This window comes from Crassostrea angulata, chromosome 5 (assembly GCF_025612915.1).
Source record: "Crassostrea angulata isolate pt1a10 chromosome 5, ASM2561291v2, whole genome shotgun sequence".
NCBI lineage: Eukaryota > Metazoa > Mollusca > Bivalvia > Ostreida > Ostreidae > Magallana > Magallana angulata.
Window position 1 is genome coordinate 61,411,727 of NC_069115.1, and position 20,511 is coordinate 61,432,237.

Genomic DNA, 20,511 nt, shown 5'->3' on the forward strand with positions numbered 1-20,511 from the left:
TTTCTCATCTCTCAATGGGATTAAATCATCGTTAGCAAATATTTTATGCACGGAACAATATGTATTCAACTTCCTTGGAGTGTTTTCAAATTTTAACGAATAAATTTTAATGTGTCCTAAATATGCCCCATAAATTAAGGATTTCCTTTCTAGATGTCAGGTTTACTTTATGTTCATCGGTTTATATTTTTCTTTTGAGGAATCGAGTTAAAATTCTTTGCAGACTGACCTGTTTGATTTCCACCTAACTATATTTATTATTATCATTTTGAAAAAGCACAACTTAATCGAATTCAATTGCACAAAAATGCTAGAGATGAAATAGTTTTATTATGGAGATGTGGGTAAACAGTAAATATTTAATAGAAAAAAAAACTTTAAAAAACTAGAAAAGAAAGAATACATTAAATATGGTTTCCTTTAGTATTGTCCATTATGTTAGCTGACTTTACGAATGAAATGCGCGCGACGTTGTGGATAGTCGCTGAAGTACCTCTTCGATATATATTTCATTCATAGCATGATAGACTCTTTCTCCTGCCGTTTGATTGTTTTTGACAAGTATACCAGTACTTTCCTTTTGGGTATTGGTTTATTAAATTTAACACAGTGATGTAACGATGTGTGTCAGATTCTTTAACTAAACCTTTACGAGTTTTTCCACGACCAGAGATTTTGGTGTGTTGTTCATCGTCGCATAAAAATTGTTATGCACATTTTTTTCTTTTAGCAAACACTAGGGTACATGGATTTATTCCCACTTTTCAGTCCTTTTTTTTCTCTGTTTATCAATATTCAAAATTATTCAAATATCTGACAAATAACTTGTTATTTATTCTAACATTTGATCTAAAAGCCTTTCAAATTATTTGTACTTTTCGTTAATCGTTTTTTTATTTCCTTATTTTTGCTTTTTAACATGTTTATAACTGTTTCGATTTCTTCTTTGAGTTTCCTGCTTCTGTTTCTTGAGACGTTTTTTCTTTTCATTTAATTTCCCACAGATAAATATACTTCCCTTTCTAGTTCTGAAGTTTTTATTGGTCAAATTTTGTCTAGTCTCTGTAAAACGTCTTGAGTGATTTAGTGTGATTTAGCCAGATTGTCAAATTTGTAACTCTACTCAATCGGTTAAATTCTATCTTGATATTACAATTTCATTTTTCAAGGTTGAGATCATTTTGGTGGAGGGTTGCTATTTATAACGGAAACCTGCTGCACCTGTAGTATTTGATACGCATGATTGCTTGAAGTGCACTTCCAGTTATCTGTTGGCAGGTTATTGAGTGCATTTGTTTCTTTGTGTGCAATATCTGCATGTATCGGCATTATCATGTGATTCTGCTTTCTCTACATGTGTGTGTGATCTACACAGCAATTTATATCATATATATGTCACATATGTTAAACATGTGTGATGCATATGTGATATCACGTACAATGAACGAGATTTCAAGTAACACTTCTGTTTAACGTACGTAAACGAATCTGTCACGACAGCCGTCGTGACTGTTCAGTCAAACACAACAGAATTCGTTTTATATTTACAATTTTTATATAAAATAAAACCAAACAAATATACATATTATAAACAATAAGATATTTAAGTTTTCTGATGTCCATAGTCTTCGTCACAGGCATGTAGAAGAGTAGTGGATAGATATGACATGGCGTGAGACAGTGGCGGACAGGTATAACCACGGCGATGGACTGCCAGAAGCTGGATAGGGACCTTATTAAATTAAACAAATAAACATATTTTGAGTTACATGATTAATATACCTTACATAAACATAGGCTAAGTCGCACGGACTTAAAATATAACATTATGGCAACAACAGCACGCCATACAATAGCACGAAACCACAGCGAATACGATCACTGCATAACGTTAAGAGTATCACACTACTTAACACAGAAAAGCCACGTCAAAGCGATATACAAATACTCCGTACTACACGGACAATATACAAGTACACCGAACTACAAGGCAAAAATACAAGTATATCATGCATTTATATCGCAATATAAAGCACACACACTCGACACGTGACCACACAGGAACACGCGCGAGCAAGCACCTATGTTTAACAGTTCTACCTCGTAAAACCAGTATATCAAAAGTAACAAAAAATACTTAATATAAACTCCACAGTAATATAAAAAGACTGAGCCGTAGTTCAATTACAAAAGTATAAAATAGTTTAACTTACCCCTAATAGGAGAAAGGGTTACTCAAAACCTTAGCTGCTCATACCTGTCATGGGGAAAACGTGGCCACTGTCTGCCAGTTCTGCAATGCGGCAGTTTAAATAAAGTAATCGAACAATAGAAAAGAACTGACCAATACGTACTATAGCTGACACCGTGTCCAGAGAGGTACACTACGGGTAAAAAAAACTAGTTACACAGGAACGTTAAAGAGGGTCCCTACAGGATACTAATAAGTAAAGAAAACAAATACAATACCAGTAGATACTGATTTGTGACAGAATCATACGTTTGATCCACATACTTTTAACGTATGTGGATCAAACATATGCTTTTCATATGTATAACGTAGTGTCACATGTGTATTATTTAAAATGAAATGACTTAATTATTTTAATATTGAGTTAATTCTTGATACACTTCATCTTGCTGCTTGAACCAATACAACTGATTACCCACTAACTTTAGTAGATTTTGAAAAAGAATTCTATTCATTTTGTTTACCGCTACTAGTTAATCTAAAATTAGAAATAACAAAGCCCGTTTTCAGATTAAAAGATAATTTGATTCCAACCACTGATTACATTTAGATCTATTTAGACCCAAGAAAAACCTTATGTAAAATAAATGGTTTAAATAACCTGTGTCTTGAAAACCATGGAATCTGCAGGAAGTAAACCGTATACTCTAAAGCAACTTTTCATTATTTATTTCAAGTTTTACTTCCAATAAACAACGATTTATGTTCGTGACCAAGCCTTATCCAGACCCTTGATGTTATAACCTTACAACAACGACTGGTTCGCTAACTAAAACCCAATTTACGCAAAACATTAAAATGGAACAAGCATTCTGAGAGTATTGCAAAAGCAATACACGTCCCCTACCGGTTTGTATTATTCTACGAAAGCTTCCAAGCACACAACTATTTCAGAACTATTGTAAACGAGATGTCATGCTTTAATATATAAGATAAAAGAACAAACTATGAGGAAATTAAAACTATAACGTTATAGTTCGTATAGAAGTTAAATACAAAGTCGGTAAAATAATACTCCTTATTTTGTATCATGTAATTTCGACAAGTTCATTAAGTATTCGCCGGTAAAAATTTGTGAAAACGATGCACTGTTATGCACAATATTATTTCTTACCGTCTTCTGTACCCCGAATCAAACCAAACAGTTAAACAGCCGAACCCGACAACGAACCGGCCGATTGTGATAATACAAAAAAACCTGCCGATTAAATTTACAACGCAATGTTTGACACTATTTTAAAGAATTTATTTGTTTGTTAGAAATGATAAAAGGAATGGTACAAGTAATGCACGATATTATTTCTAAGTACACACTGGCCTCGTTTATTTAATACACAACAAACCCGATTACGAACCCGAACATTAAAAAATTGGAATATAAAAAATTAATTTTCTCGAAATACCAGTATGTCAACCAAACCCTATAAAAGTGTAAACTTGATCTGTAGTTAGACATTTTGAAGCTGTTCAGTAAGTTTCATATTATTCCTCAAATGCATAAAGAAAAAAAGTGTGGAAAACTGAAGTGGGACAGACAGACGGACGAACGGACGCAGAGGAAAGCTATAGTCCCCTCCGGTGAAACCGGTAGGGGACTAATAAATGAGTTTTCCATTTTGAATAGCTTTTTGAAGGAAGCTCTTCTTACCAAATCGGTCATGAGTACGAGTGCTCAAACTACCAAATTTTCCCCATACTAACATTAACTGTACGGCCACGGAAAAATTATAACAGACACATCTGACATGAGTTCTATTGCCTGCATTAAATTTAATAATATATTTGAAAACGTTATTTGTATGACAACGAGAATTTGATAAAATGTTGGACTTCACATATCTAAAATGTATATCAATAATCAAACACACACTCATTTAAATGTGTATGCACATGATCAGCTAGGCTAATTCAAGTTTTATCGAAGTGTTGAATATTGTGTAGACTGCTATCAACAGTAATAGTTCCATGTAATTTACTTTTTTGATTCTCTCTGGATTACACAAACAATCATCTTTTAAATAACATTAGTTAACATTGTTTCTGAATTGAATGTGTTACGTAACTTACTAAATATGTACTGTACTTCAGAAAGCTTACTACACCTTGAACTAGTTTCTCTATTCAGCAGAAAATTCCTTCTTTGTGACAAAACAATACGCAATGTTGAAAACCGGATTCAAACTTGTAAATTCACAGTTCACAAGTCTGATATTTTATCCACTGAGCTATGATGATGAATGATAAAATGATAAAAAATGATAAAAAATTCAAAAAACATTTAAACTGTCATACACAAGTAGTGAGCTACCTTTAACTGCCACTTAGCACCTACGAAAATTGTACAAATTATTCAAAATGCATCACCAAAGTCACTTGATGATTTTTCCTCACATATATCTAATATCATCATTATACAGAAAATCAGAATCACTGTTCGATCATTCTGATTAATCGATCCCAGAAATCATCATAAGCGCATGATTCCATTGGATACTCAATATACCGGTCTTTCCTAATAAGATCCATGAGTGTTTTAGGAAGATGATTTCCGTTGTATACCTCGGGTAACAATATAAGAATGACGTAATCAAGAGACCCACGGTCTTCGATACCTTCTACCTTAGCCATGTTTAGTTCATAGTCACGCCACTTAGACTCCAAATACTTTTTGGACACTATGCAAACTGTCCGTCTACTTTTTTGTAGACTTTTCATGGTGCTGTCTACCTTTGAAATGCCAGGCAAGTAATCCCGGTCTCTGATTAGTAGTCTGAGGTGTTTGTTGACTTCTAATCTAGGTATTACTTGCTTTAAGACAAACATTAATTCTTGACCACTGTATGAAAGGAAGGCATCATATTCATACTGCATGGTATCTGGTATACATCTGTTGAACGGAGTTACAAAACCAAACCTTTGCTTTGATTTGTAGATAAGATATCGTATTTTCCATTTGTTTTTAATAACTATAATACTAATAATAAATGTGACAAATATTGCTGAGGAGACTGAACAGCCTATGTACCAACCCAAGAATGATTTACATTGCTTTTGCAAGTTGTGTACAGAGGATTCAAGAGATTTGAAATCGAACATGGAATCTGTTGTATAGCAAGTATAGTTTTCAATGTGTAAAAAATAATTTTTGTTCTCATGCATCCATTCCAAGAACTCTTGATTCTCACAAGTACAAGCTATCCCATTTCTTGAAATGTCAATGGTTAAATTGGATAGTTGAAAAGCGTCTCCAAACTGTTGCCGAGCGTGTGAACTTAGCGTTGCAAATTTGTTCTCAGACAAATCAAGTAACTTGAGATTCGACATTTTGCTCACATCTACCAACCATTAGGATAATCCATTGTTGCTTGCATCTATATATCTTAATTCGTTCGAGTTTCTTAGGAGAAGTTTTGGTAGTGACAGTATCCTGTTAAAAGATATGTCTAGCACCTCAAGACTGGTAAACGTTTTAAAGATTTCACCAGTTGAGTCTCCTTCCAGATCCTGACTGATAGCATTGTGAGAAAAGTTCAAATGTTTCATTGATTTTGCATCAAGTAATCGAACCATGCGGGAACAAAAATTGTTTGACATATCCATTGTCTCAACATGATTTGAAAGAGCATGCACATGCTCCCTTAAAGCCGATATAAAGTTGTTTTGTAGGTAAATATGTCGAAGGTTCGAAGTAGTAAATGTAAAATGAGGTTCAATGATATATATTTGGCTATTTTGTGCATAAAGAGTTTCTAGATTCGGTGGTAAAGGAAAACTCCAGTTAATATTGAAAATCATGTGCCCTGGTTGATGAACAGTTCTTTTCAAATTCTCATCTACTTTTTCTTGACAATGGCTTAGGATCGGCATGAGGTATAATTGTGAATATGATTGAAAACTTACGTTAATCACTTTTAATCCCAGCATTGAGCTTAACTCTAACATGTACAGACCTGTTGTTAATTTATTTTCTGCAACTCCCAATATTTGTAAAGTTGTTGGCAAGTAATAAATCACGCCCGATTCAAACAGTTCAAGTCTGTTACTTCCGAGATAGAGTTCTGTCAAATTAGTTTTCCTAATGTTTTCTAAATGATTTCTTTTAATGACGGTACCAACACCAGTTTCACAATTGATTCCATTAAAATTCAATACCGAAATCTGTGTTTGGTTTAGGCCAAATGTTATATTAGGCAAAGATGCAAATCCAAGTTCTCTGTTGTACGAAATGTTAAGGTACTGTAAATTAATCAGCCCTCCAAAGACCCCTTCGTCAACATCACGTATGTTGCAGTATGACAAATCCAAATAGTTTAACATAGGTAAAAATCCAAAAGACGTTTCGTTCAATTGCTTGATATTATTCCACGAAATGTCTAGATGTTTTAAATGTTTTGGCAACAACCTGTAACAAATGTTGGTGATTTGATTGCGACTTAAGTCCAAGTAAGAAACGCTGTTATTGAATTTTGGTAGATATGAAAAACCTCTTCTAGAGCAATTGACCATCACTTCCTGATCTCTGTGTGTCCAATTGCATTTTTCTGAAAATGACTTGCCTAAGCTTGATTTGGTTATACCAAACACTATCAATATAAAGAGGGTAGACATTTTCTCCTCTCTCAATGGGATTAAATCATCGTTAGCAAATAGTTTATGCACGGAACAATATGTATTCAACTTCCTTGGAGTGTTTTCAAATTTTAACGAATAAATTTTAATGTGTCCTAAATATGCCCCATAAAATAATGATTTCCTTTCTAGATGTCAGGTTTACTTTATGTTCATCGGTTTATATTTTTCTTTTGAGGAATCGAATTCTTTGCAGACTGACCTGTTTGATTTCCACCTAACTATATTTATTATTATCATATTGAAAAAGCACAACTTAATCGAATTCAATTGCACAAAAATGCTAGAGATGAAATAGTTTTATTATGGAGATGTGGGTAAACAGTAAATATTTAATAGAAGAAATTTTTTTTCTTTAAAAGTAGAAAAGAAAGATTACTTTAATAACGGTTTCCTTTAGTATTGTCCAATATGTTAGCTGACTTTACGAATGAAATGCGTGCGACGTTGTGGATAGTCGCTGATGTACCTCTTCGATATAGCATGATAGACTCTTTCTCCTGCCGCTTGATTGTTTTTGACAAGTATACCAGTACTTTCCTTTTGGGTATTGGTTTATTAAATTTAACACACTGATATAACGATGTGTGTCAGATTCTTTAACTAAACCTTTACGAGTTTTTCCACGACCAGAGATTTTTGTGTGTTGTTCATCGTCGCATAAAAAAAAATTGAATTTGTTATGTACATTTTTTCTTTTAGCAAACACTAGGGTACATGAATATATTCCCACTTTTCAGTCCTTTTTTTCCCTGTTTATCAATATTCATAATTATTTAAATATCTGACAAATAACTTGTTATTTATTCTAACATTTGATCTAAAAGCCTTTCAAATTATTTGTACTTTTCGTTAATCGTTTTTTTATTTCCTTATTTTTTGCTTTTTAACATGTTTATAACTGTTTCGATTTCTTCTTTGAGTTTCCTGCTTCTGTTTCTTGAGACGTTTTCTCTTTTCATTTAATTTCCCACAGATAAATATACTTCCCTTTCTAGTTCTGAAGTTTTTATCGGTCAAATTTTGTCTAGTCTCTGTAAAACGTCTTGAGTGATTTAGTGTGATTTAGCCAGATTGTCAAATTTGTAACTCTAATAAATCGGTTAAATTCTATCTTGATATTACAATTTCATTTTTCAGGGTTGAGATCATTTTGGTGGAGGGTTGCTATTTATAACGGAAACCTGCTGCACCTGTAGTATTTGATACGCATGATTGCTTAAAGTGCACTTTCAGTTGTCTGTTGGCAGGTTATTGAGTGCATTTGTTTCATTTGTGTGCAATATCTGCATGTATCGGCATTATCATGTGATTCTGCTTTCTCTACATGTGTGTGTGATTTATATCATATATATGTCACATATGTGTGATGCATATGTGATATCACGTACAATGAACGAGATTTCAAGTAACACTTCTGTTTAACGTACGTAAACGAATCATACGTTTAACGTATGTGGATCAAACATATGCTTTTCATATGTATAACGTAGTGTCACATGTGTATTATTTAAAATGAAATGACTTAATTATTTTAATATTGAGTTAATTCTTGATACACTTCATCTTGCTGCTTGAACCAATACAACTGATTACCCACTAACTTTAGTAGATCTTGAAAAAGAATTCTATTCATTTTGTTTACCGCTACTAGTTAATCTAAAATTAGAAATAACAAAGCCCGTTTTCAGATTAAAAGATAATTTGATTCCTACAAATGATTACATTTAGATCTATCTAGACCCAAGCAAAACCTTCTGTAAAATAAATGGTTTAAATAACCTGTGTCTTGAAAACCATGGAATCTGCAGGAAGTAAACCGTATACTTTAAAGCAACTTTTTATTATTTATTTCGCGTTTTACTTCCAATAAACAACGATTTATGTTCGTGACCAAGCCTTATCCAGACCCTTGATGTTATAACCTTACAACAACGACTGGTTCGCTTATTAAAACCCAATTTACGCAAAACATAAAATGGAACAAGCATTCTGGGAGTATTGCAAAAGCAATACACGTCCCATACCGGTTTGTATTATTCTACGAAAGCTTCCAAGCGCACAACTTTTTCAGAACTATTGTAAACGAGATGTCATGCTTTAATATATAAGATAAAAGAACAAACTCTGAGGAAATTAAAACTATAACGTTATAGTTGATAAAGAAGTTAAATACAAAGTCGGTAAAATAATACTCCTTATTTTGTATCATGTAATTTCGACAAGTCCATTAAGCATTCGCCGGTAAAAATTTGTGAAAACGATGCACTGTTATGCACAATATTATTTCTTACCGTCTTCTGTACCCCGAATCAAACCAAACAGTTAAACAGCCGAACCCGACAACGAACCGGCCGATTGTGATAATACAAAAAAACCTGCCGATTAAATTTACAACACAATGTTTGACATTATTTTACAGAATTTATTTGTTAGAAATGATAAAAGGAATGGTACAAGTAACGCACGATATTATTTCTAACTACACACTGGCCTCGTTTATTTAATACACACCAAACCCGATTACGAATCCGAACATTAAAAAATTGGAATATAAAAAATTAATTTTCTCGAAATACCGGTATGTCAACCAAACGCTATAAAAGTGTAAACTTGATCTGTAGTTTGACATTTTGAAGCTGTTCAGTAAGTTTCATATTATTCCTCAAATGCATAAAGAAAAAAAGTGTGGAAAACTGAAGTGGGACAGACAGACGGACGAACGGACGCAGAGGAAACCTATAGTCCCCTCCGGTGAAACCGGTAGGGGACTAATAAATGAGTTTTCCATTTTGAATAGCTTTTTGAAGGAAGCTCTTCTTACCAAATCGGTCATGATCACGAGTGCTCAAACTACCAACTTTTCCCCATACTAACATTAACTGTACGGCGACGGAAAAATTATAACCTTACAATGTAATAACCTTACAACAAGATTGATTTCCTTATTAAAACCCAAATAACGCAAAACAAAAATGCAAATTTGAGGTTCATAAAGTTGAATAGTATAAATGAGTGTGCCATTTTGAACAGCTTTTTGAAGGAAGCTCTTCTTACCAAATCGGTCATGAGTACGAGTGCTCAAACTATCAAATTTTCCCCTTTACTAACATTAACTGTACGGCCACGGAAAAATTATAACAGACACATATGACATGAGTTCTATTGCCTGCATTAAATTTAATAATATATTTGAAAACGTTATTTGTATGACAACGATAATTTAATAAAATGTTGGACTTCACAAAAATGTTTATTAATAATTAAACACACACTCATTTAAATGTTTATGCACATGATCAGCTAGTCTAATTCAAGTTTTTATCAAAGTGTTATGAATAATGTGTAGACTGCTATTAACAGTAATAGTTCCATGTAATTTACCTTTTTGATAATTCTCTCTGGAGTACACAAGCAATCTTCCTTTAAATAACATTAGATAACTTTATTTCTGAATTGAATGTGTTACGTAACTTACAAAATATGTATTGTATTTTAGAAAGCTTACTACACCTTGAACTAGTCTCCCTATTCAGCAGAAAAATTCCTTCTTTGTGACCGAACAATACGCAATGTTGAAAACCGGATTCAAACTTGTAAATTCACAGTTCACAAGTGTGATATTTTATCCACTGAGCTATGATGATGAACCTAATCAAATGATAAAAAATTCAAAAAACATTTAAACTGTCATAAACAAGTATAAATCTTGATGTAGTGAGCTACCTTAAACTGTCACTTAGCACCTATGAAAATTGTACAAATAATTCAAAATGCATCGCTAAAGTCACTTCATGATTTTTCCTCACATATATCTAATATCATCATTATACAGAAAATCAGAATCACTGTTCGATCATTCTGATTAATCGATCCCAGAAATCATCATATGCGCATGATTCCATTGGATACTCAATATACCGGTCTTTCCTAATAAGATCCATGAGTGTTTTAGGAAGATGTTTACCGTTGTATACCTCGGGTAACAATATGAGAATGACGTAATCAAGAGACCCACGGTCTTCGATACCTTCTACCTTAGCCATGTTTAATTCAAAGTCACGCCACTTAGACTCCAAATACTTTTTGGACACTATGCAAACTGTCCGTCTACTTTCTTGTAGACCCTTCATGGTGCTGTCTACCTTTGAAATGCCTGGCAAGTAATCCCGATCTCTGATTAGTAGTCTGAGGTGTTTGTTGACTTCTAATCTAGGTATTACTTGCTTTAAGACAAACATTAATTCTTGACCACTGTATGAAAGGAAGGCATCATATTCATACTGCATGGTATCTGGTATACATCTGTTGAACGGAGTCAAAAAACCAAACCTTTGCTTGGATTTGTAGATAAGATATCGTATTTTCCATTTGTTTTTAATAACTATTATACTAATAATAAATGTGACAAATATTGCTGAGGTGACTGAACAGCCTATGTACCAACCCAAGTATGATTTACATTCCTTTTGCAAGTTGTCTACAGAGGACTCAAGAGATTTGAAATCAAACATGGAATCTGTTGTCGAGCAAGTATAGTTTTTGATTTGTAGAAGATAATTTTTGTTCTCATGCATCCATACCAAGAAATCTTGATTCTCACAAGTACAAGCCATTCCGTTTCTTGAAATGTCGATGGTTAAATTGGATAGTTGAAAAGCGTCTCAAAACTGTTGCCGAGCGTGTGAACTTAGCGTTGCAATTTGTCCTCATACAAATCAAGTAACTTGAGATTCGACATTTTGCTCACATCTACCAACCATTCAGATATTCCATTGTTGCTTGCATCAATATATCTTAATTCGTTCGAGTTTCTTAGGAGAAGTTTTGGTAGTGACACTATCCTGTTAAAAGATATGTCTAGCACCTCAAGAGTGGTAAACGTTTTAAAGATTTCACCAGTTGAGTCTCCTTCCAGATCCTGACTGATATCATTGTGAGAAAAGTTCAAATGTTTCATTGATTTTGCATCAAGTAATCGAACCATGCGGGAACAAAAATTGTTTGACATATCCATTGTCTCAACATGATTTGAAAGAGCATGTACATGCTCCCTTACAACCGATATAAAGTTGTTCTGTAGGTAAATATGTCGAAGGTTTGAAGCAGTAAATATAAAAGGAGAATCAGGGAGGTATATAAGGCTATTTTGTGCATAAAGAGTTTCTAGATTCGGTGGTAAAGGAAAACTCCAGTTAATATTGAAAATCATGTGATCTGGTTGATGAACAGTTCTTTTCAAATTCTCATCTACTTTTTCTTCACAATGGCTCAGGATCGGCATGAGGTGCAATTGTGAATATGATTGAAAACTTGCGTTAATTACTTTTAATCCCAACATTGAGCTTAAGTCTAACATGTACAGACCTGCTGTTAATTTATTTTCTGCAACTCCAAATATTTGTAAAGTTGTTGGCAAGTAATAAATCACGCCCGACTCAAACAGTTCAAGTCTGTTACTTCCGAGATATAGTTCTGTCAAATTAGTTTTCCTAATGTTTTCTAAATGATTTCTTTTAATGACGGTACCAACACCAGTTTCACAATTGATTCCACTAAAATTCAATACCGAAATCTGTGTTTGGTTTAGGCCAAATGTTATATTAGGCAAAGATGCAAATCCTAGTTCTCTATTGTATGAAAGGTTAAGGTACCGTAAATTTATCAACCCTCGAAAGACCCCTTCGTCAACATCACGTATGTTACAGTATGATAAATCCAAATAGTTTAACATAGGTAAACATCCAAAAGACGTTTCATTCAATTGCTTGATATTATTCCACGAAATGTCTAGATGTTTTAAATCTTTCCCCAACAAACTGTGCAAAATGAAGGTGATTTGATTGCGACTTAAGTCCAGGTAAGAAACGCTGTTATTGAATTTTGGTATATGTGATAAACCTCTTCTAGAGCAATTGACCATCACTTCCTCATCTTTGTGTGTCCATTTGCATTTTTCTGAAAATGACTTGCCTAAGCTTGATGTGTTTATTCCAAACATTATCAATATAAGGAGGATATGCAATTTTCTCCTCTCTCAATGCGATTAAAACATTGTTAGCAAAAATTTTATGCACTGAACAATATGAATTTAACTTCCTTGGAGTGTTTTTAAATTTTAACGAATAAATTTAAATGTGTCCTAAATATGCTCCATAAATTAATGATTTCCTTTATAGATGTCAGGTTTACTTTATGTTCATCGGTTTATATTTTTTTCTGGAGGAAGCGAATTTAAATTCTTTGTAGTCTGGCCTGTTAAATTTCCGCCTAACTATATTTAATTATTATCATATTGAAAAAGCACCGCTTAATCGAATTCAATCGCACAAAAATGCTAAAGATGAAATAGTTTTATTATGGAGATGTGGGTAAATACAAGATATTTAAAAGAAATAAAAACTTTTTAAAAAAATAATGGGAAAGAAAGAATACATTTATAGTGTCTTTTATGATTGTCCTTTTTGTTAGCTGACTATATGAATAAAATGCGTGCAACGTTGTGGATAGTCGCTGAAGTACCCCTTTGATATATATTTCATTCATAACATGGTAGACTTTTTCTCCTAGGCCTGCCGTTTTATTGCTTTTGACAAGTATACCAGTACCTTCCTTTGGGTATTGGTAAATTAAATCTAATGCAGTGGTATAACGATGTGTGTCAGATTCTTAAACTAAACTTTTATTAGTTATTCCTCGACCAGAGATTTTTGTTTGTTGTTCATCGTCGCATAAAAAAAAATTGAATTTGTTATGCACATTTTTTCTTCTGGCAAACACTAGAGTACATGGATTTATTTCCACTTTTCTGTACTTTTTTTCTCAGTTTATCTATATTCAAAAATATTTAAATATCTGACAAATATCTTGTTATCTATTCTAATCTTTGATCTAAAAGCCTTTCAAATTATTTGAGCTCTTCGTTAATCTTTTTTTTTTATTTCCTTATTTTTGCATTTTAATATGTTTATAATTGTTTCGATTTCTTCTTTGAGTTTCCTGCTTCTGTTTCTTGAGACATTTTCTCTTTTCATTTAATTTCCCACAGATAAATATACTTCCCTTTCTAATTCTGAAGTTTTTATCGGTCAAATTTTGTCTAGTCCTTGTAAAACGTCTTTAGTGATTTAGTGTGATTTAGCCAGATTGTCAAATTTATAACTCTAATCAATCAGTTAAATTCTATCTTGATTTTACAGTTTCATTTTTAAGGGTTGAGATCATTTGGGGAGGGTTGCTATTTATAACGGAAACCTGCTGTACCTGTAGTATTTGATACGCATGATTTCTTAAAATGCACTTTCAGTTATCACTTGCAGGCTATTGAGTGCATTTGTTTCATTTGTGTGCAATATCTGCATGTATCGCATAATCATGTGATTCTGCTTTCTCTACATGTGTGTGTGATCTACACAGCAATTTATATCATATATATGTCACATATGTTAAACATGTGAGATGCATATGTGATATCACGTACAATGAACGTGATTTCAAGTAACACTTCTGTTTAACCTATGTAAACGAATCATACGTTTAACGTATGTGGATGCTTTTCATATGTATAACGTAGTGTCACATGTGTTTTATTTAAAATTATTTTAATATTGAGTTAATTCTTGATACACTTCATCTTGCTGCTTGAACCAATTCAACTGATTTCCCACTAACTTTAGTAGATCTTGGAAAACATTCTATTAATTTTGTTTTTCCCGCTACTAGTTAATCTAAAATTAGAAATAACAAAGCCCGTTTTCAGATTAAAAGATAATTTGATTCCTACAAATGATTACATTTAGATCTGTCTATACCCAAGCAAAACCTTCTGTAAAATAAATAGTTTAAATGTGTCTTGAAAACCATGGAATCTGCAGGAAGTAAACCGTATACTTTAAAGCAACTATTTATTATTTATTTCGCCTTTTACTTCCAATAAACAACGATTAATGTTCGTGACCAAGCCTTATCCAGACCCTTGATGTTATAACCTTACAACAACGACTGGTTTGCTAACTAAAACCCAAATTACGCAAACCACAAAATGGACTAAATCAGTGTGTCATTTTGAATAGCTTTTAAAGGAAGCTCTTCTTACCAAATCGGTCATGAATACTAGTGCAAAAACTACCAACTTTTTCCCATACTAACATTAACTGTACGGCCACGGAAAAATTATAACAGACACATCTGACATGAGTTCTATTGCCTGCTTTAAATTTAATAACATATTTGAAAACGTTATTTGTAATGCAACGAGCATTTAATAAAATTTTGGACATCACATATCTAAAATGTATATCAACAATCAAACACACACTCATTTAAATGTTTATGCACATGATCAGCTATGCTAATCAAGGTTTTATCAAAGTGTTATGAATAATGTGTAGACTGCTATTAACAGTAATAGTTCCATGTAATTTACCTTTTTGATAATTCTCTCTGGAGTACACAAGCAATCTTCCTTTAAATAACATTAGATAACTTTATTTCTGAATTGAATGTGTTACGTAACTTACCAAATATGTACTGTACTTCAGAAAGCTTACTACACCTTGAACTAGTTTCTCTATTCAGCAGAAAATTCCTTCTTTGTGACCGAAACAATACGCAATGTTGAAAAACCGGATTCAAACTTGTAAATTTATAGTTCACAAGTGTGATATTTTATCCACTGACCTATGATGATAAAGCTAATCAAATGATAAAAAATTCAAAAAACATTTAAACTGTCATAAACAAGTATAGATCTTGATGTAGTGAGCTACCTTAAACTGTCACTTAGCACCTATGAAAATTGTACAAATAATTCAAATGCATCACCAAAGTCACTTCATTATTTTTCCTCACATATATCTAATATCATCATTATACAGAAAATAAGAATCACTGTTCGATCATTCTGATTAATCGATCCCAGAAATCATCATATGCGCACGATTCCATTGGATACTCAATATACCGTTCTTTCCTAATAAGATCCATGAGTGTTTTAGGAAGATTTTTACCATTGTATACCTCGGGTAACAATATAAGAATGACGTAATCAAGAGACCCACGGTCTTCAATACCTTCTACCTTAGCCATGTTTAATTCATAGTCACGCCACTTAGACTCCAAATACTTTTTGGACACTATGCAAACTGTCCGTCTACTTTCTTGTAGACCCTTCATGGTGCTGTCTACCTTTGAAATGCCTGGCAAGTAATCCCGATCTCTGATTAGTAGTCTGAGTTTTTTGTTGACTTCTAATCTAGGTATTACTTGCTTTAAGACAAACATTAATTCTTGACCACTGTATGAAAGGAAGGCATCATAGTCATAATGCATGGTATCTGGTATACATCTGTTGAACGGAGTTACAAAACCAAACTTTTGCTTGGATTTGTAGATAAGATATCGTATTTTCCATTTGTTTTTAATAACTATTATACTAATAATAAATGTGACAAATATTGCTGAGGTGACTGAACAGCCTATGTACCAACCCAAGAATGATTTACATTGCTTTTGCAAGTTGTGTACAGAGGATTCAAGAGATTTGAAATCGAACATGGAATCTGTTGTAGAGCAAGTATAGTTTTCAATGTGTAGAAAATAATTTTTGTTCTCATGCATCCATACCAAGAAATCTTGATTCTCACAAGTACAAGCTATCCCATTTCTTGAAATGTCGATGGTTAAATTGGATAGTTGAAAAGCGTGTCCAAACTGTTGCCGAGCGTGTGAACTTAGCGTTGCAAATTTGTTCTCAGACAAATCAAGTAACTTGAGATTCGACATTTTGCTCACATCTACCAACCATTCAGATAATCCATTGTTGCTTGCATCTATATATCTTAATTCGTTCGAGTTTCTTAGGAGAAGTTTTGGTAGTGACACTATCCTGTTAGAAGATATGTCTAGCACCTCAAGACTGGTAAACGTATTAAAGATTTCACCGGTTGAGTCTCCTTCCAAATCCTGACTGATATCATTGTGAGAAAAGTTCAAATGTTTCATTGATTTTGCATCAAGTAATCGAACCATGCGGGAACAAAAATTGTTTGACATATCCATTGTTTCAATATGATTTGGAAAAGTATGCACATGTTCCCTTAAAGCCAATATAAAGTTGTTCTGTAGGTAAACATGTCGAAGGTTTTTAGCAGTAACTTTAAAATGAGGTTCAATGATATAGATTTGGCTATTTTGAGCATAAAAAGTTTCTAGATTCGGTGGTAAAGGAATAGTCCAGTTGATATTGAAAGTCACGTGCTCTTGTTGATAAATACTTTTTTTTCCAATTTTTATCTAATTTTTCTTGGCATTGGCTTATGATCGGGTTAAGATACAATCTTGGGTGATAGGACTGAAAACTTGCGTTAATTACTTTTAATTCCAGCATCGAGCTAAACTCTAACATGTACAGACCTGCTATTAATTTATTTTCTGCAACTCCCAATGTTTGTATGGTTTTGGGCAAGTAATAAATCACGCCCGGTTCAAAAAGTTCAAGTCTGTTTCCTGCAAGATATAGTTCTGTCAAATTAGTTTTTCTAATGTTGTCCAAGTGATTTCTTTTAATGACGGTACCAACACCAGTTTCACAATTGATTCCACTAAAATTCAATACCGAAATCTGTGTTTGGCTTAGGCCAAATGTTATATTAGGCAAAGATGCAAATCCCAGATTTCTGTTGTATGAAATGTCAAGGTACCGTAGATTAACCAGCTCCCCAAACACTCCTTGGTCGACATCACGTATGTTGCAGTATGACAAGTCGATATATTCCAGCTTTGATAAACATCCAAAGGATGTCCTATTTAAATGCTTTATAAAATTCCACGAAATGTTGAGCTGTTTCAATTTCTTTGGTAATAAATTGCGAGTGATTTCATGAATACCGTTGTGACTCAAGTCTAAGTAAGAAACGCTGTTATTGAATTTTGGTATATATGATAAACCTCTTCCAGAGCAATTAACCTTTGCCTCCTCACCGTTGAATTTCCATGTGCAATTTTCTGAGAAGAACTTGGCTGAGGTATTCATTCCAAACATCATCAATATAAGGAACATCGCCATTTCTTCACCTCACTCACTGATAATTGCGATTAAAACATTGCTTGCTGTTGATTTAAACACTGAACAACGTATATTTTTCTTTCTTCCGCAAAATTGTGCCCTTTTGTGTGTCCATTAAAATTAATGTTTCCTTGACAGATGACAGCTTTACTTATTTTCAACGGTTAATGATTTTTTTGACAAGAAATGATATTTAATCTTTGCAGATTGCTGTATTGGATTTCCATCACTTTTTATGGCATCTATACGAGGGTTGTCCCAAAATAGCGTAGACAGGACGCATAATTTATAATCTGTTCACTGCAATTTCATTAGATTTCTATGTTTTCTTCAATGACCCTTTGGCAAACAATACTGAAAAATTCAAATCTGTATTTTATTTATTTCTCGAGAAAATGAATAATTAGTAACAACAAGTTTTGTCAGGCGGCGCAATGTGCGACGTCGAAAATTTCCAGTTTTACGTTGTTGGTAAACCCTCCACATCGTTTACGACAACATTTACGTTTTAATTCCGAAAATGTCTCAGAAAAAATATTACCTTTGAACAACCTGATTGCACATTCAACATATATTTCTAGTTTTTTTGTTTTTGTTTTTTTTATTAAATATTTTCTTAGTACAATCGATCTGTCGGCTCCAAACTTGCCTGTATTACTTTTGTCTAACGTCCGTATTGCCGAAATGTATCGTTCAGCATTTTGAAGTCCACCGATATCGTTCGGGGTTTCTTTTTTCCACTCATTTTTATCATACTTGTTCAAATATTTTTAATGTTGTTTAACTACTTATTCACAAAACGCATTTTTAATCGATTTTGTTAATTTCATTTACTTCCAAAGCCGCTTAGGATTTATTTCATGGTCTTTACAAAATTGTATCAATTACTGCTGCGCCGCCTTAAACGCTGACATCGTCATTTTATTACGAGTTAACTTTTCAACTTGTCACAAAATGCGCTATAAAATAGTTAAAAATTTTGTTATAGCCAATAACATTTATTGAGTAAATAATAGAATTATTATCAAATATCAATGTATGTTTTATTTGAATTTTTTCATTCGAAAAGTACTTTTCCTCGCAATTTTCTTTTCATTATGTTGATTTTAACTTTTTGTTTTTGACATTGCGCCGCATGTCGAATTTCTAATCTAACATGCTTTCATTTCACTAATTTAATCTCAAACAATATTTGATTTTAAAACATTATTTGAATGCAAATTTCTTGAACCCTTTGTGGCACAAATTTCATCTTCCTTTGTCTTCGATTAACTGAATAACGCCACTTGTCTACGCTATTTTGGGACAACCCTCGTATATGTTTATTTTTGATAAACATACAGTTTAACCGCATTTAATTATATGAAAACGCTTAAAGTAAGAAATGCACGATTAAAAGTATAGTTTTCTTATTTAAAGTTAAAGATTTAATTGTACGATGGCTTAAAATTATATAAATATAAGTAATAAGGAATCATTCTTCGGTCGGAGCGTGATCAAATCTATCATAAAGCCCTTCGGGCTTTATTGGATTTGATCACGCCCCGACCAAAATTATCACCTCATAATACTCAAAGAATGATTCCTTATTCCTTATATATGTAGTTTTTTTTCAATTGTTTTATAATTCTCTTGTTTCCACCTTTTTAGCCGGGCTCTGCTGAAAGCAGAGTCCTGGCTGTAGGCAGGCAAATCGCCAATGTTACTATAAATAGCACAAGTAAACAAAAAACCTAACAGCGTCAAAGTAAAAGCTTCCGCTATACCAAATAGTTACACAAAGAGCCACGTTTGTCAAAAGTGTTGGCATTTTGTCTCTTTTATTCTAATTTCGAGAGAATTGTCTATCTTTTTTAGTTTTCTTATTAATAACTTGTTTTAAAAACAAGACTATGCATTTTTGATACATACAATGCGCATGAATTTTTATGAACTACTTTGCTGCGCGTTGAAGAAATTGGGATTGATAATATAACGCTTGTTGCAAAATTCAAGGCAGTAACTGTTGAACTTTTTTCTACTAGACAGATATATTTTTGTTTGTAGCTGCTTACAAAATTTGGTCGGTCTTTAATACTTTGCCGACATTAAAAGCATAATTATGAGAGAGAGAGAGAGAGAGAGAGAGAGAGAGAGAGAGAGAGAGAGAGAGAGAGAGAGAGAGAGATTAATTTTCAGTCTTTACCAAACAATATGCATAAAGACACACCAAAAGAGCCCGGCTTTCAGTACTTCAATTTATTTATAGCATTATAATTGATTTTTTTTTATTTTTTATTTCTTTGTTCCTGCCTCTATTTCGTATTATATTTTCTCGTTTTCATTTAGTTTCCTACAGGTAAATATATTTCCTTTTCTAGTTCTGAAGGTTTTTTTTTGTTCGAGCAAATATATTGTTATATTTTATTGAGCTCTGCTGAAAGCAGAGGCCTGGCTGTAGGCAGTTACTTTAAATTGCACAACTTCAAAAGTAAACAAAAAACCAAACAGCGTCAAAGTAAAAGCTTCCGCTTTACCAAATAGTTACTCAAAGAGCCAGGTTTTGTCAAAAGTGCTTGCATTTTGT

General features: G+C 33.0%; 1 protein-coding gene and 3 pseudogenes across 1 annotated transcript; all 4 read right to left on the minus strand.

Moving 5' to 3' along the window:
• Nucleotides 1-5,547: 5,547 nt before the first annotated feature.
• Nucleotides 5,548-6,859, minus strand: LOC128185544 (toll-like receptor 4; annotated as a pseudogene).
• A 5,076-nt stretch (nt 6,860-11,935) lies between these two features.
• On the minus strand, nt 11,936-12,881 carry LOC128185545 (toll-like receptor 4; annotated as a pseudogene).
• Nucleotides 12,882-15,313: 2,432 nt separating this feature from the next.
• On the minus strand, nt 15,314-16,939 carry LOC128185053 (toll-like receptor 4). Its single transcript, XM_052854723.1, has one exon. It carries the CDS (start codon nt 16,937-16,939, stop codon nt 15,767-15,769), a length of 1,173 nt encoding a protein of 390 aa, XP_052710683.1. The 3' UTR covers nt 15,314-15,766.
• Nucleotides 16,940-16,977: 38 nt separating this feature from the next.
• LOC128185052 (toll-like receptor 4) lies at nt 16,978-18,157 on the minus strand (annotated as a pseudogene).
• Between the last annotated feature and the right edge of the window lie 2,354 nt (nt 18,158-20,511).